The 19089-nt window shown below is 34.8% G+C and overlaps 1 protein-coding gene and 1 non-coding gene across 2 annotated transcripts in view; one reads left to right on the top strand and one right to left on the bottom strand.

Moving 5' to 3' along the window:
• CEP290 (centrosomal protein 290) overlaps positions 1 to 19089 on the top strand; it is a 95873-nt gene that overhangs the window by 3210 nt on the left and 73574 nt on the right. Inside the window, exons 6-13 of the mRNA XM_054580176.1 lie at positions 5816 to 5869; positions 6588 to 6740; positions 7252 to 7434; positions 8092 to 8181; positions 10876 to 10998; positions 13847 to 13970; positions 17767 to 17939; positions 18653 to 18815. Of these exons, the coding sequence (XP_054436151.1) occupies positions 5816 to 5869; positions 6588 to 6740; positions 7252 to 7434; positions 8092 to 8181; positions 10876 to 10998; positions 13847 to 13970; positions 17767 to 17939; positions 18653 to 18815 (1063 nt within the window). The remainder of the gene's footprint in view (positions 1 to 5815; positions 5870 to 6587; positions 6741 to 7251; positions 7435 to 8091; positions 8182 to 10875; positions 10999 to 13846; positions 13971 to 17766; positions 17940 to 18652; positions 18816 to 19089) is intronic.
• Positions 10344 to 10466, bottom strand: LOC129076102 (U6atac minor spliceosomal RNA). The gene has a single exon (XR_008529713.1). It is a non-coding gene; the product is annotated as a U6atac minor spliceosomal RNA (small nuclear RNA).

Here is a 19089-nt window from a genome sequence, read left to right as displayed (position 1 = left end):
AAGTATACATTTCTGAGGACTAGAATTATCTACTTACATTGATGACTTGGTCTGGAAAATTGATATGAAGAAATTAATAGACATTCAAAATTTGATTTTTTTAAAAATTTGCCATAGTTTATTTGGGGGAAAAGGTATTTTTTTGTATTTATTTATATTAATAATAGGCTTAGAAATTAATCTTTTAATGGTGTATTCAATAATGATTAATCATATTTCTTATTTTCAGGTGTACTTTATGGAATATATGAGTTCTTAAGTATGTTGATGACGTTATTTTGTAAATCAATGAGTATTTTAAATCATGACATTTCATCTTTTATACAAAGATGCTGCTATTACCTCTTATATTAGTCTTGTAATTTATAAAATAATTCATGCAATGTCACTTAAGTTTTGTTTGAGGAACAATTGGGTTTTTTATAGGTAAATTTGTATTTCATGTCAGAAAATAACATATTTTTTTATTGTGCCTCAGCTGTCAGTAAACTTAGTACAGAATTTAGTGCCTAAATGTGGTAACGGTCCTATCTGTGATGCCCAGAAGCTTTTTCTACCTTTGTGTTCTTTTGAAGGTCAATATTGTATTGCATCCTGATAATCTTATATCATCTATTGTTCTCTTAGAAGTAAATGGTTGTAAATTTTAGATAAACATCAGTGATTTTTTTTGGTTTCTACTTAAAGAGAATCCATCATATATTGATTTGTAAGAAAAAAAATCCTTATTCTTGATATATCTGTATAATTTGTAAGAGTCATACAGTGAAAAAAGTATGGATTAATCCCACCTAAAGGTTAAGTTTAAGGTTTTAGAGCATTATCTGTTTTGTTGACTCAGTAAAACGTAACAGACCTATGGATTTCTTAATAATCACTAAGGATCCAACCTGTGCTATACAGTAATGCAGTTGCTTAGGGGTATCTCTGTGTGGTTTTCTGTATAGGTAGTTCATTTGTTAGTCAACTTTATACTATTCATATCACACACCCTTAGCTAATCAGAACTACCTGTTCATTCATATCTTAGATTATTATCTTTATTCACAGGCACAAACAAAGAAAACTTGAATATATGACCTGTGTACCTTTGTAGCCGCTGGGTTCCTTAAGATGGTATATGGCTATGAGCTGCTTTGACGATATCTTGTTTATCAGTAACTAGTCATTCAGTTTTACTGAGCATTTTACAGCATGCCAGATAATTTGCTAAATACTAGAAATGTAGCGGGCATCTAACTATATTCTGTTTCTCAGTGACATTTACAATCAATAATTGTAATGTGGAGATAATACCCTGGGGGCATAAATTTTTGCATAGAAGAATATTTTGGACTACTCTGGGGAGTAATACCTAAATCAGTCTGAGTTTCAAGGAGTAATCTGTAAACTGAGACCTGAAGTTAGCCTGGCAAAGCGAATGGGATGTACATGGTGGTTAAGAAAATGGCATTTATATTTGTTTGTTTGTTTTTTAAGATTTTATTTATTTATTCTTAGAGAAAGAGGGAGAGAAATATTGATTGGTTGCCTCTAACATACCCCCAGCTGGGGACCTTTCCCACAACCTAGGCATGTGCCTTGACTGGGAATGGAACTGGCAACTTTTAGATTCGCAGGCCAGTGGTGCTCAGTCCACTGAGCCGCCACAGCCAGGGTGAAAAGGGCATTGTGAGTAGAAGATACAGTATTCACTAAGACCTAGCAGAAAGAGAGCATGGTATAGTCAGGAAACTACAATTATTTATTTTGGCTAGAATTTAGATAAAAAATAGCATAAAGTCTTTACTAGGGGCCACTTTATACACATTAATTGACTATTCCTCATCTGATACTTATATGAAATAGGTGACATTTCATCCATGCTACACATGAAGAAACTGAGACACAATAAGAATAACTGCCCATAGTTACACAACTAACAAGTGGTAAAGCCAAGATTTGAATCCAGATTTACTCAAGAGTCTATGCTCTTAACCACTGTACTATATCCTGCCTTCCAGTTTTAACATGTGTGATATTCTGGAAAGGTAAGCAAAAGCTTATTCCTGAGGAATTTGGTCTTTTTTCTAAAAGAAGCCAATGAAGAATTTTGAACACGAAACTATCACAATCAGTTCTATGCTTTTAAAGTTCACACTGTAGAGAGTGGATTTAAAGGAGGCAAAGACTAGTGAGGAGACATTTAAGGCAATTGTAATAATGAAATAATTAAAGTAATGACTGAGGGGGGTTAGGGGCATATACACGTTTGAGAGATGTAGGTATAATTGGACATTGTTGGGAAACGTCCTGTCTGGTTTCAGGAACTGTAGCCCTGTTGATAGGCAAGAGGGCACCAGGGCTGGAACTAATCAAGGAGGCCTTGGGAAAACAGGCCACTGAGGAGACAAAACCTGTCTCCCTGGCAGGGGCACAGCCCCTGCCTCCCTCACATCACCCTGCTTGGCCCTGGAGGATGGCTGGTTAGTCAATGACGGGTAAGATGCCTCGATGGCGGGGGCAACCTAAGACAGGAACTGCTTCATGGGTTTCAGGGAAGAACTTTGGGGACATGGAGAAAGGGCAAAAAGACCCTCACCCCTTGGCTTTGATATGGCCGGGGTCCTCATTCTATCTGAAAGAAGTCTCCTTATCTCTTTGCGGCTCTGATCCCCTGCCCAGCCCAGGTTTGAAACAATACTGGAGAGAGCCCTAAACTAGATCAGGCGGTTCCCCAGGGAAATCAGATCTAGAAGTAAATTCTTTAAAGCATGCTCTGTTTTTCCCTCAAAAGCTCTGATAGCCAGCTCATGCCAAGAAGGAAATTCACAGACCCTGACCCTAAACCCTTTGGCGCTATTATGTTTACACTCTCATGTTACTCATCTCCCCTTGGACCCATGTAAATCAGTGTGTTCCTGCCATTTGTCTTCTTCAAAACATCATCTGTTCTCTGTAAACATTAACATACTGATGTAATGAAATCACTTGTACATTCCTATTACTTAGCCCCATTACCTAACCCTTTCAGTAAAAGCCTTTGGACACAGGGGCTCAGGGCCTTCTCCATTAGAGGGAAGTGCCATTCCCCTGTCCTGTCAGACAGAGAAATGTCTGGAACAACTCATTTTATTTCCCCCCCAACCGTGACAACCCCGGGATGGGCTCTGCGAGACCAGAGTACATGCTCCCACCTCTGCTGGCACCTGAACAGGGACCTAAAGAGCCCTCCACAGTACTTGCTGAATGGTGGGTTGTTGGTGAAGAAGGAGGAGTGGGGAATTCACCTAATTTTCTTAGTTGGGCCACTGGATAAGTGGATAGTGTAATTCACTTAGATGGGACACGAGGAGTTTAGGTTTGTGATTATTATCTCAGTTTTGTACATGTTAAGTTTGAAGTCTCTGTGTGCATATTTAGAAAGGATATCTGTGGATATAGAATTCATAAGAGACCCTGGAGAGATGAGGATTTTTGGGTCATCAGCCTAGATGTTGAAGCCATAGAATTCTTGTTAGGCAGATCTGAGGCATAGAAATATCTAATGAAATAGGAAGAGAAGTTTCAAGGAACAGCTCAAGAAAAGACACCAAGAGTGTGATGTTCCAAAGTCCAAGGAAAAAAAGAAAACTAAAGAAAAGAGTTACAAATGAAATTACTTTTTTAAACTATATTTTTTTGATTATGCCATTATAGTTGTCCCACTTTATCCCCCTTTGCCCCCCTCCACCCAGCACCCCCACTCCCTCAGGCAATCCCCACACCATTGTTCATGTCTGTGCGTCATGCATACAAGTTCTTTGGCTACTCTATTTCCTGTTCTGTACTTTACACCCTATGGCTATTCTGTAACTATTTGTACTTCTTAATCCTCTCACCTCTACACCCATTCCCCGACACCCCCCTTCCATCTGGCAGCCATCAAAATGCTCTCCATATCCATGATTCTGTCTCTGCTTTTCGCTTGATTTTTTAAATTCAATTGTTGATATATATTTATTTCCATCTTGTTCATAGTTTTGATCTTCTTTTTCTTAAGTAAGTCACTTTAACATTTCATATAGTAATGGTTTGATGATGATGAACTCTTAGTTTTTTCTTGACTGAGAAGCTCTCTATTGGCCCTTCAAATTTAAATGCTAGCTTTGCTGGGTAGAGCAATCTTGGCTGTAGGTCTCCAGTTTTCATGACTTGAAATACTTCTTGCCAATTCCTTCTAGCCTACAAAATTTCTCTTGAGAAATCAGCTAAAAGTCTCATGGGAACCCCCCTGTAGGTATCTAACTGTTTTTATCTTGCTGCTATTAAAATTCTCTCATTATCTTTAATCTTTGGTATTTTAATTATGATGTGTCTTGCAGTGGGACTCAATCAATTCATCTTGTGACTCTCTGCACTTCCTTGACTTGCATGTCTTATTTCCTTCACCAAATTAGGGAATTTTATTTCATGATTTTTTCAAATAGATTTCCAATTTCTTGCTCTTTCTCTTCTCCTTCTGGCACCCTGTGATGTAAATGTTGAAGTTCTTAAAGTTGTCCTATAGGCTGTTTACACTATCCTCTTTTTTGGATTCTTTTTTCTTGTTCAGACTGATGGTTTTTTGCTTCTTTATGTTCCAAATCATTGATTTGATTTTTGGCTTCATCCACTCTACTGTTGTTTCCCTATAAATTGTTCTTTATTTCAGTTAGTATATCCTTTAGTTTTGACTGGATATTTTTTATGCTGCTGAGGTCATCACTAAGTTCCTTGAACTTATCTCCATTTTATTTAGTTTTTTTAATGGAGTTTTGTTTTGTACTTTCATTTGGGCCATGTTTATTTGTCTCCGCATTTTGGCTGTGTTTGTTTCTATGTATTAGGTAGAGATGCTATGACTCCCTGTCTTCGTAGCATGGCTTAATGTAGTAGGTGTCCTGTAAGGTCCAGTGGCTCAGCCTCCCCTGTCACCCAAGCTGGGTACTCAAGGTGCACTGTTCATGTGGGCTGAGCACACCTTTCACTTGTATTTGAGCCTTGATTGCTATTGGCAGGTCAAGGGGAGGGATTTACCCAGGCCAGTCACCTGCAAGGACTGGCTGTGACCACTGACCACCAATCTCCACCCTCCATGGAGGATCAGCTGTGCATGGGCAGGGTGGTGGTGCTCTGATATGGTCTGTAGCTGCCCAACAAGTAGAATTACTTATATGCAGAAAAGAAAACAATACTTCAAAATTTTTTGCTATTCCATGCATGAGCATTGTGCTAAGGACTTTATATACATCATACTTAATTCTTATATATAAACATAAGAGATGAGAAAACTGAATTTCAGAGATGTTAAATGACTTGTTCCGGCTTTACTGGAAATTGTTGAACAATGTATATAAACCTGGCCACTCTGATTTAAGATTGATTTTTTTTAACCATTATGTACTGCCGTATACTTATAAGTAATGAAATGTTCACTGAAAGTAAACAATATTCTAGTCCTGACATAGAACAACTGTAAAGTGATAAAGACCTTGGACAGAACCTTGCTCATTATTAGGATTTGGCTAGGGGAAGGGGATAATTTTTTTATTTTCTGTGTTACTTGCTTACAGTTTTTCGGGTTTTGTTTTTATACTTTTTAACAAAAGTCGATGTGTTTTATCCTTCCTAATTCTTAGTTTTCAAAATTTTTGTCTTATTATTCATGTCTAAGGTCAACATGAAATCCTTAGTAATTAAATATTCTCTACTTTATTGCAGAAGATTTAAAATTTAAATCGATTAGGTGAAAACCTGGTGTTATACTGAATTACTGCTGAATTTTATTTATATGTTTATTTACTTACTTTTCTAGTTGGCTCTTCGAAATGAAGAAGCAGAAAACGAAAACAGCAAATTAAGAAGAGAGGTTGGTAAAAAATTTCAGAAGTTGTGGTTGTTTAACAAAGATACTTTAAAAAAATGTTTTCATAAATTTATGCTGTAACCAGAACTGGAAACATCTAAGTAAATGATGTTTTCAAACTTGCTGATTTTATGATATGACTTTGTCTCAGAAAATAAATCTAGAGGTGAGACCATTAAAAACTACATTCGTCTCTTTGGTCTATGTGGATAAATCTAGCTCTCTCTTTTATTAGCTATTCTTCGCTAGTTTGTTAATAGAATTTATGACTGGATTTCTCTCTTCTCTTATTTTATCCAGCATTCTTTTAAAATTTTTGTTCATGAAATCTTGTCAGTTCAAATTATTATTTGGTTCTTCTGAGCCAAATAATGTTTGTACTTTGTTTATCCTGATAGTTCTTATCTTTTTAACATAATCAAGATTTTTTTGTTGATAATTAATATTCTTACTTTGTTTACCTAAAATAATATCTCATCCTCCTGTAGTTTTTCTTTTTTTAATTTCTAATTATTATTTTTAATTACATATTGCCTTTCTCATTTCTAATTACCCTTTCCTGTCCTTTCTTGGAGAACAAACGTCTAAAGAAAAAGGTGAGACTCTAAGGATGGTGAACTCATGGGATTTTAAAGATGTGTTTTGAGATCACTATTTAGAGTCCAAAATTTTGTTCTTTGGATAGTTTTTAAATAGAATATTGTGTTTGGTCTATCTTTAGAATGAACAACTTCGTCAAGATGTTACTGACTATCAGAAACAAATAGATACGCAAAAAGAAACACTTTTATCAAGAAGAGGTGAAGACAGTGACTATCGATCACAGTTGTCTAAAAAAAACTATGAACTTGTTCAATATCTGGATGAAATTCAGGTAAAAAGTATAGAAGTTACTTCAAAACAATGATTCTTATAAAAGTTGAATTGTATTTTAATTTTGACCTACTATTTAGACCTACATTTAAATTCTTTAGTAAAAATCTATAACCATGTACGTGTAAAATATGAAATAAATTGCATCTTTAATTGCAAATCTTCTTACAAATTTACTCTTTTTATGTGCCTCTTGGGCATTGTTTAAGAAGAACTAAGATCCTTAGGTAAAGCTTTCCTGATATTTACTTTCTTAAACATTTTTATTTATTGCTGGGGGGCGGACATTGATTTGTTGTTCCATTTATTTATGCAGTCATTGGTTTATTCTTGTATATGCCCTGACCAGGGATCAAACCCCAACTTTGGTGTATCATGACAACAGCAGTTGATACTAAAGATCTGTAAAGAATTCTCTTTTCTCTAACAGATACTTATGACTCCACTTAATTTCAATTTAAATTTCAGTTTCTTAAATTTTTTTTTAACCATGGTGTCTTTAACTTTCTTAGACTTTAACAGAAGCTAATGAAAAAATTGAAGTTCAGAACCAAGAAATGAGAAAAAATCTAGAAGAGTCTGTACAGGAAATGGAGAAGATGACTGATGAATATAATAGAATGAAAGCTATTGTGCATCAGACAGATAATATAATGGACCAATTAAAAAAAGAAAATGATCATTATCGGCTTCAAGTAAGAATTTCTGTTGAACTAACTTATTTTCACAGACCTCATATTGCCTCATTACTAATTATTTGAAACTAGATAATACTTTATCTTTCTAGAATATGAATTTTTGTGATATGCTGTACTATGTCATTTTATACTGTAACATCTTGCCGGCTAATATATTACTTTATATCTGTTTTTTCTAATTCCATGAAACATACCTTATAATTCTTGCCATGTAGGGTATATAGATGATACCTGAATGAATGTGTAGCTAGTAGTCATGCAAAAGTAATAATTATGGGAATTTTCTACCACAGACTCTTGGGAGTCCCATGGAGCATAAAGTTTAATTTTTCACCTTAATGTACTATAAGCATCAAAGAAACCAATATATTGTTCATGCTTACATGGGGTTAAACTTATTTAAGAATATATAATAGTGCTTAAAAATATAATCCTCTAGTAATGAAAAATAATTATACACCTGTAAAGATGCAGAAACCATTAAGTATCACCTATAACTACAGAACTGCTTCAATAACACATATATACTTGTTATGTATGTGTATATATGTATATATATTCTTATTGTGTGTAATGTATTTATAAATATTTATATATACTATATATATATTGCACTAATTTGCAACAATTCTTGAAATAATTGTTGCCTTTTAGGTGAAGGAACTTACAGATCTTCTAAAAGCAAAAAATGAAGAAGATGATCCAATCATGGTAGCTGTCAATGCAAAAGTAGAAGAATGGAAGGTGCCTTATTCAATTGATATAATGGCTTTTTCATTTGCTATTTAGATTTTAATGTTTTAGTCTTAGTTTTCTTTAAAGGCCTTGTAATAGTTAATGACATTTTTATTAGACATTTAGAAAAGTGTATTAAATGTTCTAGCTAGGAAAACTCTTTAAAAACTATTCTGCATAGTCCTCTAGCTTATTTGTTATTGAATGAGCTCTTTCATGTCAATGAGTTAAACTTGAAACTAAACTTTCTGATAGAAATCTAAGTTTAAAATATAATGTATTTGTCATTTAAAATAGATAATTCTAAATAAATATAAATATTTTTACATAAATCATAATTACCTTGTATACATTAATTATGTAGTTCGGGTTAAATTTGAGTTTAGAGTCAGTTTTTCTCACTCTCCTTTCATGTCAGATTAATCAAGCTTTTGATATTCAGTGGCAATGGGAATAAAGAAAGGGATCTTTCAGAATTAATTGAGATGTCTTTTCAAAAGTCTTTTCTTCCTCTCCATTCTCCAACCACAGCCATGTCCCCAGCCTTACCATATCAGAAGCTAGGATTGTAATGGTTGCATATTTTGAAAAATGTCTGAAATTATTCTGTGTTAAGTAATTTTAGTTATAAAAGCTATCACCTCTCTAGTCAGTGTTTCTAACAGGGTTCACATAAATCTTACTGGTTATTTGGAGTTGGTTATCATCTGGGAAGCTCAGATAACCTATATTTTAAACAAAGGCAGTAGCACTGGAAATGAGACTTACAGAATCAATTAGAGGTCAGTAAACTTTCTATAAGAAGCCAGGGAGTAAATATTTTAGACCATGTTGTCTTGGGTATAATTACTCAACTCTACTATTACAGCGTGGAAGTAATCATAGAAAATACATAAATGAATGAGCAAGATTCTTTTCCAGCAAAGCTTTACAAAAACAGGTAGCAGACCAAATTTGACCTATAAGCCATAGCTTACCAACCCCTGGAAAAAAATTTGTTCTTACCATATTTAATTTTGGGAGAAGAGATGGTAGGACATATTTTTTTTGTACTTTGTTTTTGCTAAATATCTTTTAAAAAGCATTGTAGATACATTACTTATTTAATTCATTCCCTATTGTGTGATGTTTAAGAAGTTTCCATTTTTTGCTGCTAGAAACAATGTTTTCATGAATATCTTTGTATATTCATTATTTTGAAAATGTATATCTGTAGAATAAATTGTTACAAGTATAATTGCAATATATATTGCAAATATAATCTTTCAGCTTGTCATTTGTCTTTTGGCTTTATGATATTTTTTGATGTGAAGTTTTTTTTATATATTATTTAGTTAAATTTATTATATTTCTAAGTGATTTTTGGCTTTTGTATCATAATAGAAAGGATTCTGAATATAGAGTTATTTTTTCATATTTTCATATCATATCTCCTAGTTTCATTTTTACATTTAGATTTTTGAAGCGTATATAACTCATTTTGGTATGAAGAATGAGATATGAATGCACTAGAGCTAGTCAATTGTCCAAACATTATTTACTGAATATTTTATCATTCTTCTACTGAAATATAGTTCCATCTTTATTACATACAAAACTCCTGTTGAATTAGAATTTATTTTAGAGCTGTCTTTTTTATATTGATTGATCTATTTTTTAACCATGTATACTTGTTTTAATTATTATTATGCTTAAATATTTGAAAAAGCTGTTCTCATTTTTCTGTTTTCAGACTCTTCTTTACAAATGCATTTTTAAAAAGATTTTATTTATTTTTTAGAGAGCAGTGAAAGGAGGGAGAAAGAGAGGGAGAGAATCAATAGTGTGCAAGAGAAACATTGTTCAGTTGCCTCTCACAAGCCCCCAATCGGAGACTTGGCCAACTGGAGACTTGGGTGGTAGCCCAGGCATGGGCCCTGTCTGGGAGTGGAACCAGTGACCTTTCATTTTGCAGGCCAACACTCAACTCATTGAGCCACACCAGCCAGGGCCCTTATAAATGTACTTTTAATGCAAATTTGCATATGTATTTGTATGCATAGCAAAATGATCATCACCAATTTAAGTTCAGTTGGTATTTGTTATCATACATAGCTTTTTGTGTTTTTTTTTTTGTGATAAGAACTTTCAAGAGCCACTCATAGCTACTTTGAAATATGCAATACAGTATTACAATGCAGTAGTTAGATGCCACAAAGTAGGTTGCAGTGCATTAACCCTATGCGTGTTGTCAGGCCTAAGGTACACTTCCATCCTTGTCAATGGGAGGGCTAACCTCTCCTTTCATATAATATTACAAGATACTGTTCATTCATTTAAGATATTGTATGCTTCTTGGTGGTATTTTAATGTTTTCTTCATAAAGTTGGGTTGTATAAAACTTTTTGTAATTACATGGAGGTATTAATAACTTACTGTTTTAGGAATAGGTTTTGAAAACTTGAGATTGTTTGGAGATTCAGTTCCTAGAGGGCAGAAATTACATTGTTGGTTTTTGAATTATTTCTTATTTGAACTTCAGATTGTACACACAAAAGGAACAGTGATTATTCAATAGTTGCCAGTACTTTCTCACTTCAAAGAATTTTATTTCCTGTATTGTTTTTGAAATTCCTCAATGGTACTTATTAAAATATTTATCATAAACAAGGACTGGATTATTAATTTTCCTCATGTAACAGATTCTGTTTTGTTTATTTCTAGTTAATCTTGTCATCTAAAGATGATGAAATTATTGAATATCAGCAAATGTTACATAACCTGAGGGAGAAATTGAAAAATGCCCAGCTTGATGCTGATAAAAGTAATGTTATGGCTCTACAACAGGTAAGACCTTCTCAAAATTTGGTTTACGAACCAGTTTTATTAATGTTGGCAATGAAACCTTACACTATGTCTTATTTATTGTATCACCTGTGCCTAATCTAGTGACTTGCACTCTTGGATATATAATAAAGTCTCTTGAAGTTTCTTAAACTATCCAGCCTCACACACACAAAAGAAATAGAACTAAATTTCGAGTTGCGAATAAGATTAAACTATTGAAAACTTTTAGAAATTTAAAAATATCTTCTGGCCAAGATAGAAGCATAGGTAGATATACTTTGCCTCCTTGCACAACGAAAAGTTGGGCAACAACAAATTTAAAGACAAATAACAACCAGAACTACAAGAAAATCAAACTGTATGGAAGTCTGACAACCAAAGAGTTAAAGAAGAAGCATTCATCCAGACCTGTAGGAAGGGCGGAGATGGGCTGCCAGGGTGGAGAGGATGTGTAGCAAGGCGGCTGTTAGAGGAGTGGGCAGGCAAGATGATGGCTGGTGGCCCCGCATTTGCGTGGGGATAAACTGGGAGGAACAGCTGGGGAGTGAGACAGATTGCACAGCCCAGGGTTCTAGCATGGGGAAAAAAAGTCTCAAAACCTTTGGCTGTAAAAATCTGTGGGGGTTGCGGCAGTGGGAGAAACTCCCAGCCTCACAGGAGTGTTCTCTGGAGAGATCCTCAGCGTCTTAGAATGTACACAAACCCACCCACCTAGGAATCAGCACCAGAAGGGCCCAATTTGCTTGTGGGTAGCGGGGGAAGTGACTGAAAGCCCACTGAGAGCTCAGCAAGCAGCATTGCTTGCTCTCTGACCATCCTCCCCACCACACACACACACACACACACACACACACACACACACACACACACACACAACTGCACAATGTAGGGGTCTGGTTTGCCCCACCCTGGTGAGTATCTAAGGCTGTGCCCCTTACAATGGAACAGGAATGCCAAGACAAAGAAATATGGCCCAAATGAAAGAACAGATCAAAGCTCCAAAAAAAGAACTAGGTAACAAAAAATAGCCAGCCTATCAGATGCAGAGTTCAAAATACTGGTAATCAGGATGCTCACAGAAATGATTTAGTATAGTCGCAAAATAGAGGAAAAAGTGAAGGCTATGCAAAGCGAATTAAAAAAAAAAGCATGCAGGGAACCAACAGTGAAGGGAAGCAAACTAGGACTCAAATCAACGATTTGGAGCAGAAGGAAGAAATAAACGTTCAACCAGAACAGAATTAAGAAATAAGAGTTCTAAAAAATGAGGAGAGGCTTAGGAACCTCTGGGACAACTTTAAACATTCCAACATCTGAATCATAGGGGTGCCCAGGGGAGAAAGAGGAAGAGCAAGAAATTGAAAACTTATTTGAACAAATAATGAAGGAGAACTCCCCCAACCTGGCAAAGAAAATAGACTTCTAGAAGATCCAGGAAGCTCAGAGAGTCCCGAAGAAGTTGGACCCAAGGAAGCACACACCAAGGCACATCATAATTACATTACCCAAGGTTAAAGACAAGGAGAGAATCTTAAAAGCAACAAGAGTAAAGGAGACAATTACCTACAAAGAAGTTCCCGTAAGACTATCAGTTGAGTTCTCAAAAGAAACCTTACAGGCAAGAAGGGACGGAAAGAAGTATTTTAAGTCATGAAAGGCAAGGACCTACATCTAAGATTACTCTACCCAGCAAAACTATCATTTAGAATGGAAGGGCAGATAAAGTGCTTCCCACATAAGGTCAAGTTAAAGGAGTTCATCATCACCAGGCCCTTCTTGTGTGAAATGTTAAAGGAACTTATCTAAGAAAAGGAAGACCAAAACTATGAACAGTAAAATGACAACAAACTCACAACTATCAACAACATACAAAAAATAAAAACAAAGTAAGCAGACAACTAGAACACAAACAGAATCACAGAAATGGAGATCACTTGGAGGGTTACCAGCAAGGAGGGGGAGGGAGAGAATGAGGGAAAGGTACAAGGAATAAAAAGCGTAAATGATAGGTACAAAATAGACAGAAGGATGTTAATAGCATAGGAAATGGAGAAGCCAAAGAACTTACAGGTACCACCCGTGGACATGGACTAAGGAGTAGGGTGAATGCTGGTGGGAGGTTGGGTACAGGGTGGAAGGGACTAAAGGGGGAAAAATGGGACAACTATAATAGCGTAATCTATAAAATATATTTTAAATAAAAATATATTAATACTCTGTTATGAAAGTTTATTGTATTGTCCTTTAGTGCTGAAATATCCTAAACACTGTGAAATAAGCTAAAAGTGTGGTTATAATTTGAGTGTAGTACGTAAGAGTTTCATTTTTAGTACAAATATATAGAAAGGAATTACACTTTCATTATCAGTGCTATATATTCATAGTTAAGGAGAAATAAGGAAATTTTGGAAGCATTTGGTGAATAAGAACAATTTCAAGGAACAATAATTTTGAATGAAGTACTGTGGGGGCAAAAGCTAAGTTGAGTAAATGAGATTGCACAGGGCTAAACACAAACATACAGAATGGTAAAAAGATGGAATTGGATGCATGATGAGGAAAAATAACATAAAAAGGGTCCTAAGAAGCCACGAATATTAGAGTTCTAGAATTCCTATTTGCTGGAGTGTTAACTATTAAATTGTGTTTAAGTGTTAGAGTGACAGCAGTATACTTAGCATTGTATGGTGCACTGGAAATATATAAAATAGTAAAAGACACACTTTTGACCACAAAAAATATATTCTACAGTTCTGTTAAAAAATAAGACCTATGTTTTTTCTTACTCTGAAAATGTATGTTAATATTCATGAAAAGATAATATGTAATATTAAAAAATATTTTATAGGGTATACAAGAACGAGACAGTCATATTAAGATGCTTACTGAGCAAGTAGAACAATATACAAAAGAAATGGAAAAAAGTACTTTTATTATTGAAGATTTGAAAAATGAACTCCAAAGAAACAAAGGTAATTTAATATTTTATAAATATATATAGTTTATATATCATTACATTTTCAAATATTTTTATTAACGTAAAGTCATGTCATGTCAATAGCTATATTATTGGTTTTTCTCTATTTGAATTTTATTATATTTTCAAAAATTTATATGGGATATTATTAACTACTTTACATATCTTACTAGTCTTTAATTTTTAAATGATGGAGACATGTTCTATAACTTTACTCTGATGAAAATTACACTAAACTTTATTACTTGGTTGGATGTATGAAGTGAAAAATGATGATATAAGTGATCGTTCGTATTTAACCCCCTTTTTATAATTAACAAAAAATGTAGAATTTTGATCAATGTTGCAGCATTGCACGTAGTTTTCAGCAGTAATGTGACTTATCACCATTTGAATTAATTTTACCCAACTTAATGTCTTATCATGTGCTTCCTACCCTGGGTCATACTACTTTGTCTGATACATCAAATGCCCTTAAAACATCAGTGGTCTTATACTTCCACAGCGCTGTAACATAATAACATAATAAGTTTATGATATTTATTATAATTGCTGAAGATAAAAAATAAGACACAAAGGGAAAGTAGTGAGTGAGCCTATGTGTGTGTGTTATGTAACTGTCAGTGATATTATGGTGATTGTGGTTGGTGGTGTGGCTGTAGTTTAAGTAGTGAAGCAAGAGCCTCACTGAGGAGATATCTGAACAAAAACTTAAAGAAGGTGAGTGAGCCATGCACTTCCCCTAAGCAATGGGAGTAAGTACAACGCCACAAGCAGGAGTGTACCACACATGTCTGAGCAAGTGGGGCAGTAGCTAGTGACGAGATTATAAAGGTAACCAAGAGCCATGTCATAGGGGGCCTTACATTTCATTTTAAGGACTTTGGCTTTTATTTTAAGTGAGAAGGGACACCAAAGAAAGTTTCTGAAGACAAGAGTGATATAATTTGACTGCCATAAAGTATAGGAGTGACAGAGCAGGGAAACCTATTATAGGACTATTGCAAGAATATTATTAATAATAATAACCTTTGGAGAGGTGATAGTAGCTTAGAGCAGTGGAGTTATTAGATGTATTCAGTTCTGTTGTATTTTGAAGGTGATATAAATAAAATTTGCCAACAGATCATATGTAGGATGTGAGAGAAAGAGTTTATCAGGATGTTTAATCTGAACACTAGAAGAGGTTGTGGAGAGGGCAGGTTCAATGACGACCAGGTACTTAGTTAAACAAGGTATGCCAAATTTAAGATGCTTATTAGATATTTGAGCGCAGTGTTAAGTAAGCTCTTGTGTATAAAAGTCTGAGGTTCAAGAGAGCAATCTAGGCTATAGATGTAAATTTGGGAACCATGTGCATAAAAATGGTAGTTGAAATCATGAGACTGGCTGAGATCAAGGGAGAAAATATTGGTCAAGAAGAAAAATCTAGGGACAGAACCCGGAAATATTTTTACTTTAGAGGCTGGGAAGATCAAAAGGAACAACCAAAGGGGATTGAAAAGGAACGGCCAGAAAGATGGGAGGAAAACCAGGGGCATGTAGAGCTCTGAAAACCGCACCAGCAATGTCGTCAATGAAGAGGGTAAACAACTATGTTCAGAGTTGTATTCATTGCTGCTGATAAGTCCATATGAGCACTGAAAATTGACCATTGGATTGAGCAGTGGTCCTTTTTAGTTCAAGAGAAAATGGTTCAAGATGAAATAGAACAGATATAGACTCTTAAGAAGTGTTTTTGTGAAGGAAATGAGAAAAATAAGGTGGTTCCTTGACAGGAAAGGACAGTGATGAAAGTATTTTTTTCTTTAAAGTGAAGAAATAAAATGAAGAAATAATATTTCTAGGTTAATGGGAAAGATCCATTAAAGAAGAAACAATGAATTAATGAAGTAGGGGAGGGAGGGAAGAACCTTCTGGAGTGATACCCCTTGAGAAAGCAATGGGATGGTAATACAGTACTCCATAGTGGAGCAGTCGGCCTTAGGAGCACACAGATTCCATCCATCATAAGAGGACGGAAGATGGAATGTATAGATACAGATGCAGGTGGCTGGGTAGATGTCCTGATAGTGAGAACTGGTAGAACTTCTCTAATGATTGCTTCTGCTTTCTCAGTGAGCAGGAAGCATGGTTCTCAGCTGAAAGTGAAGATAGGGAAGTGAATATGTGTTAGAAGTTTGAAGAGAGAGTGTGAAAGAGAAAGTGTGAAATGGTCATCTAAAAGAATGAACAGACTAGGGAAATGTAGTGTGACTGTTGAGCAGCATCCAGGCCCACTTGATCTGCGCATTTCTATGTGTGTGTGTACTACGTATATGTTAGACTTATTCTTTTACAGAAGTTTTAAGTGCTTTAAAAGGATGACTAATATTATGGGTGTTATGTATTCCAACCACCAGGAGAAAAAGTGGCAGTTAATCTCTGCTATTGAATAAGGAAAAGTTCTTATTTAATGACATTTCAATCAGTTACAGTATATAACCCCTAAAGCCCACAGATATGTGGCCTGGAGTATGCTCTATATCTTGAATTTAACTTGTAAATATGACAGTTAGTGGTGTTTCCCTCTTCATTGATTAGGATTAGGTTTAGCTATGAGAAATAAATCTGAAAAATGGTGGCAAAATCAAGATAGAAATTTATTTCTCACTTGTGCAGTGGAACTAGACATATTCTATATCCAAAATGGAGCTTTACCTTCACATCCACATTCCAAACAGCGAGATGGAGGCAGAGAGGACAAGAAGCAAAGAGCATATCCTAAAGGACAGGCAGGTAGATATTGTGGAGGGCTGTGTGGAAAAAAAGGAAAATAGGTTTTGGGGACAGTTCAGCCTCTGTCATTCTCCAGCTATGTTGTTTGCTCCAGAGAGCAGGGCTTATTTCTTACAGAGATGTGATCTCCTGCACTAGTCCAATGCCTATCCGTAAGTATATGCCCAATAAATCAGTAGATGTTTATTATGGATTAGTCTAAGAATGATTTGAGTCAATAAACTTTACAATTATAGGAATACTATATTTTGGTCTAGCAACAGTTTGGTAAGATAATAAAGCAGGAATATTTTTAGCTGTTAGTTAGGTTTAAGTTTAACTGTAAGTGACAGATACTAGATTTAGTAGTGGTTTAAACAGAATAAAAATACTTCTTTCATGATACAAACAAAATTGAGGCAACTAGTTGAGGGTTAGTGTGATAGCTGCACAAATATCAGGTGTCAGGTACCCTGTACTTGTTACTGTGACTATTTCAACATGTGGTTTCCATCTCATGTTCTAAGAAGACTGAGTTCCAGCCTCAACATATACATTCCAGCTGCCAGGAGGGAAGGAAGAGAAAAAAAAGATTCACTTTTTTCCTTTAAAAACATTCCTTGAAATATGCACATGGCTTTTCTGCCTCTACCCCATTAGTCCCATGACAGCATAGCTGCTGGAGTGTAAGTAGAAATTTCGTGTTGACTTTAAGTGGTCATGTGTCCAGCTAAAACTCCATTGTTCTATTTCAGTGAACAAAAGAGAGATTGAATATTAGGAACATATGCTAACAATGTTTTGCCATGTTTTATAATCCATACTCCTTCAGCTAAGATTTTATTGAACTTTACTTTTTTAGTTTGTTTTATTAATAAAACCAAATTATAACTATTTTACATATATAAAATTATAATATTAAAGGGACTTTTTAAGTAATATACCACTTTTCCTGTACTCCGTATTGGAATCAATGATTTAAAGGAATAAGTATTCAATTCAACTCATTTATGATTTTCATTTTTACCTTGTAGGCGCTGCAACACTTTCTCAACAGACCCATTATATGAAAATTCAGTCTAAAGTTCAAATGTTAGAAGAGAAAACTAAAGAGGCGGAGAGAACAGCTGAACTAGCTGAGGCTGACGCTAGGGAAAAGGATAAAGAGCTAGTGGAGACTCTGAAACGATTAAAAGATTATGAATCAGTATGTATTTTTATCTTGTCAGTTAAGGGTTTTAGAATTATTCTCGCTACTCACAGACTGTTCTGTGCCATTTACTATATACCATTTAAAACATTCCAGAAATACCTTATGATAAAGGTTATCCTAATTGATTTATACAAAATGATTCCAACTTTTGAGTAGCATTTACTTTTGGCAGGAGAATTGTTTTTAAATCATTGCTCAGATAATCTGCTTTAGTGAAGTAGCAGGGTTAGAGTCTTTGTAATCTCTGTTGTTGTACCACCATGTAGATGTTACACCACTGGTTAGTTTGATAAAAGTTGTTAACAGGAAGAGTTTTATTGCCTTCTGTGCCAGTGCAGTCTTACTTTGTATTTTCTATATTTTTAAATCTGATTACCACTAAGTTAGGCATCTAATGATTTACATATTCTAATGGTATCACTGATTGACCCTGACCATTCCTTTTGTATATTTGATGAAGTGTTTTACATGTAATATTCTGAATCACTTTGCCATTAGGATGCTGTATTGGGAAATTCCAAATCTTCCATTTTCCATCGTCATTATTGGACTTGTTTTTTAAAAGCACAGTAGAAAACACAGTTTAGTGATGTAAACCTTAGGTATATGTGCATTTCCCCTCAGACTTAGTAAGAAAATAAATTCATGAGTTTGATAATTTAGTCAAATAAATTGTGTTATATTTAAATTAGATTGGATTTTTTTAGGGAGTATATGGTTTAGAAGATGCTGTTATTGAAATAAAGAATTATAAAAACCAAATTAAAATAAGAGATCGAGAGATTGAAGTATTGACAAAAGAAATCAATAAACTTGAGATGAAGATCAATGATTTCCTTGATGAAAATGAGGCACTTAGAGAACGTGTGGGTGAGTAATCTTTCAAGATATATATTTTGCTTAATGCTATTTGTCGAGTCATTTTCAGTTTTTCTTTTTGGTAGTTTGTTATTTTTAAATGGTTGAATGCTTTTTTTAAAAAAAGGTAATTTCTCCTATAAAAATATTTGAAACAAATTAAAGCGGAGCTACTCTGGTTGAAGTGGGATTGGGATTTGATGGGGCGGGGATGTGGGTGGGTGGGCCAGGATCTCCTCAGTAACAATTGCTTGTTTAAAAAAAAGAGGTGGGGGGAAGGCAGAGA

Source organism: Pteronotus mesoamericanus, unplaced genomic scaffold, assembly GCF_021234165.1.
Source record: "Pteronotus mesoamericanus isolate MK-2021 breed Mesoamerican mustached bat unplaced genomic scaffold, CSHL_Meso_final contig_56, whole genome shotgun sequence".
Taxonomy (NCBI): domain Eukaryota; kingdom Metazoa; phylum Chordata; class Mammalia; order Chiroptera; family Mormoopidae; genus Pteronotus; species Pteronotus mesoamericanus.
Note: the sequence above shows the minus strand (reverse complement) of the source record. Positions and strands in the feature narration are given on the sequence as shown.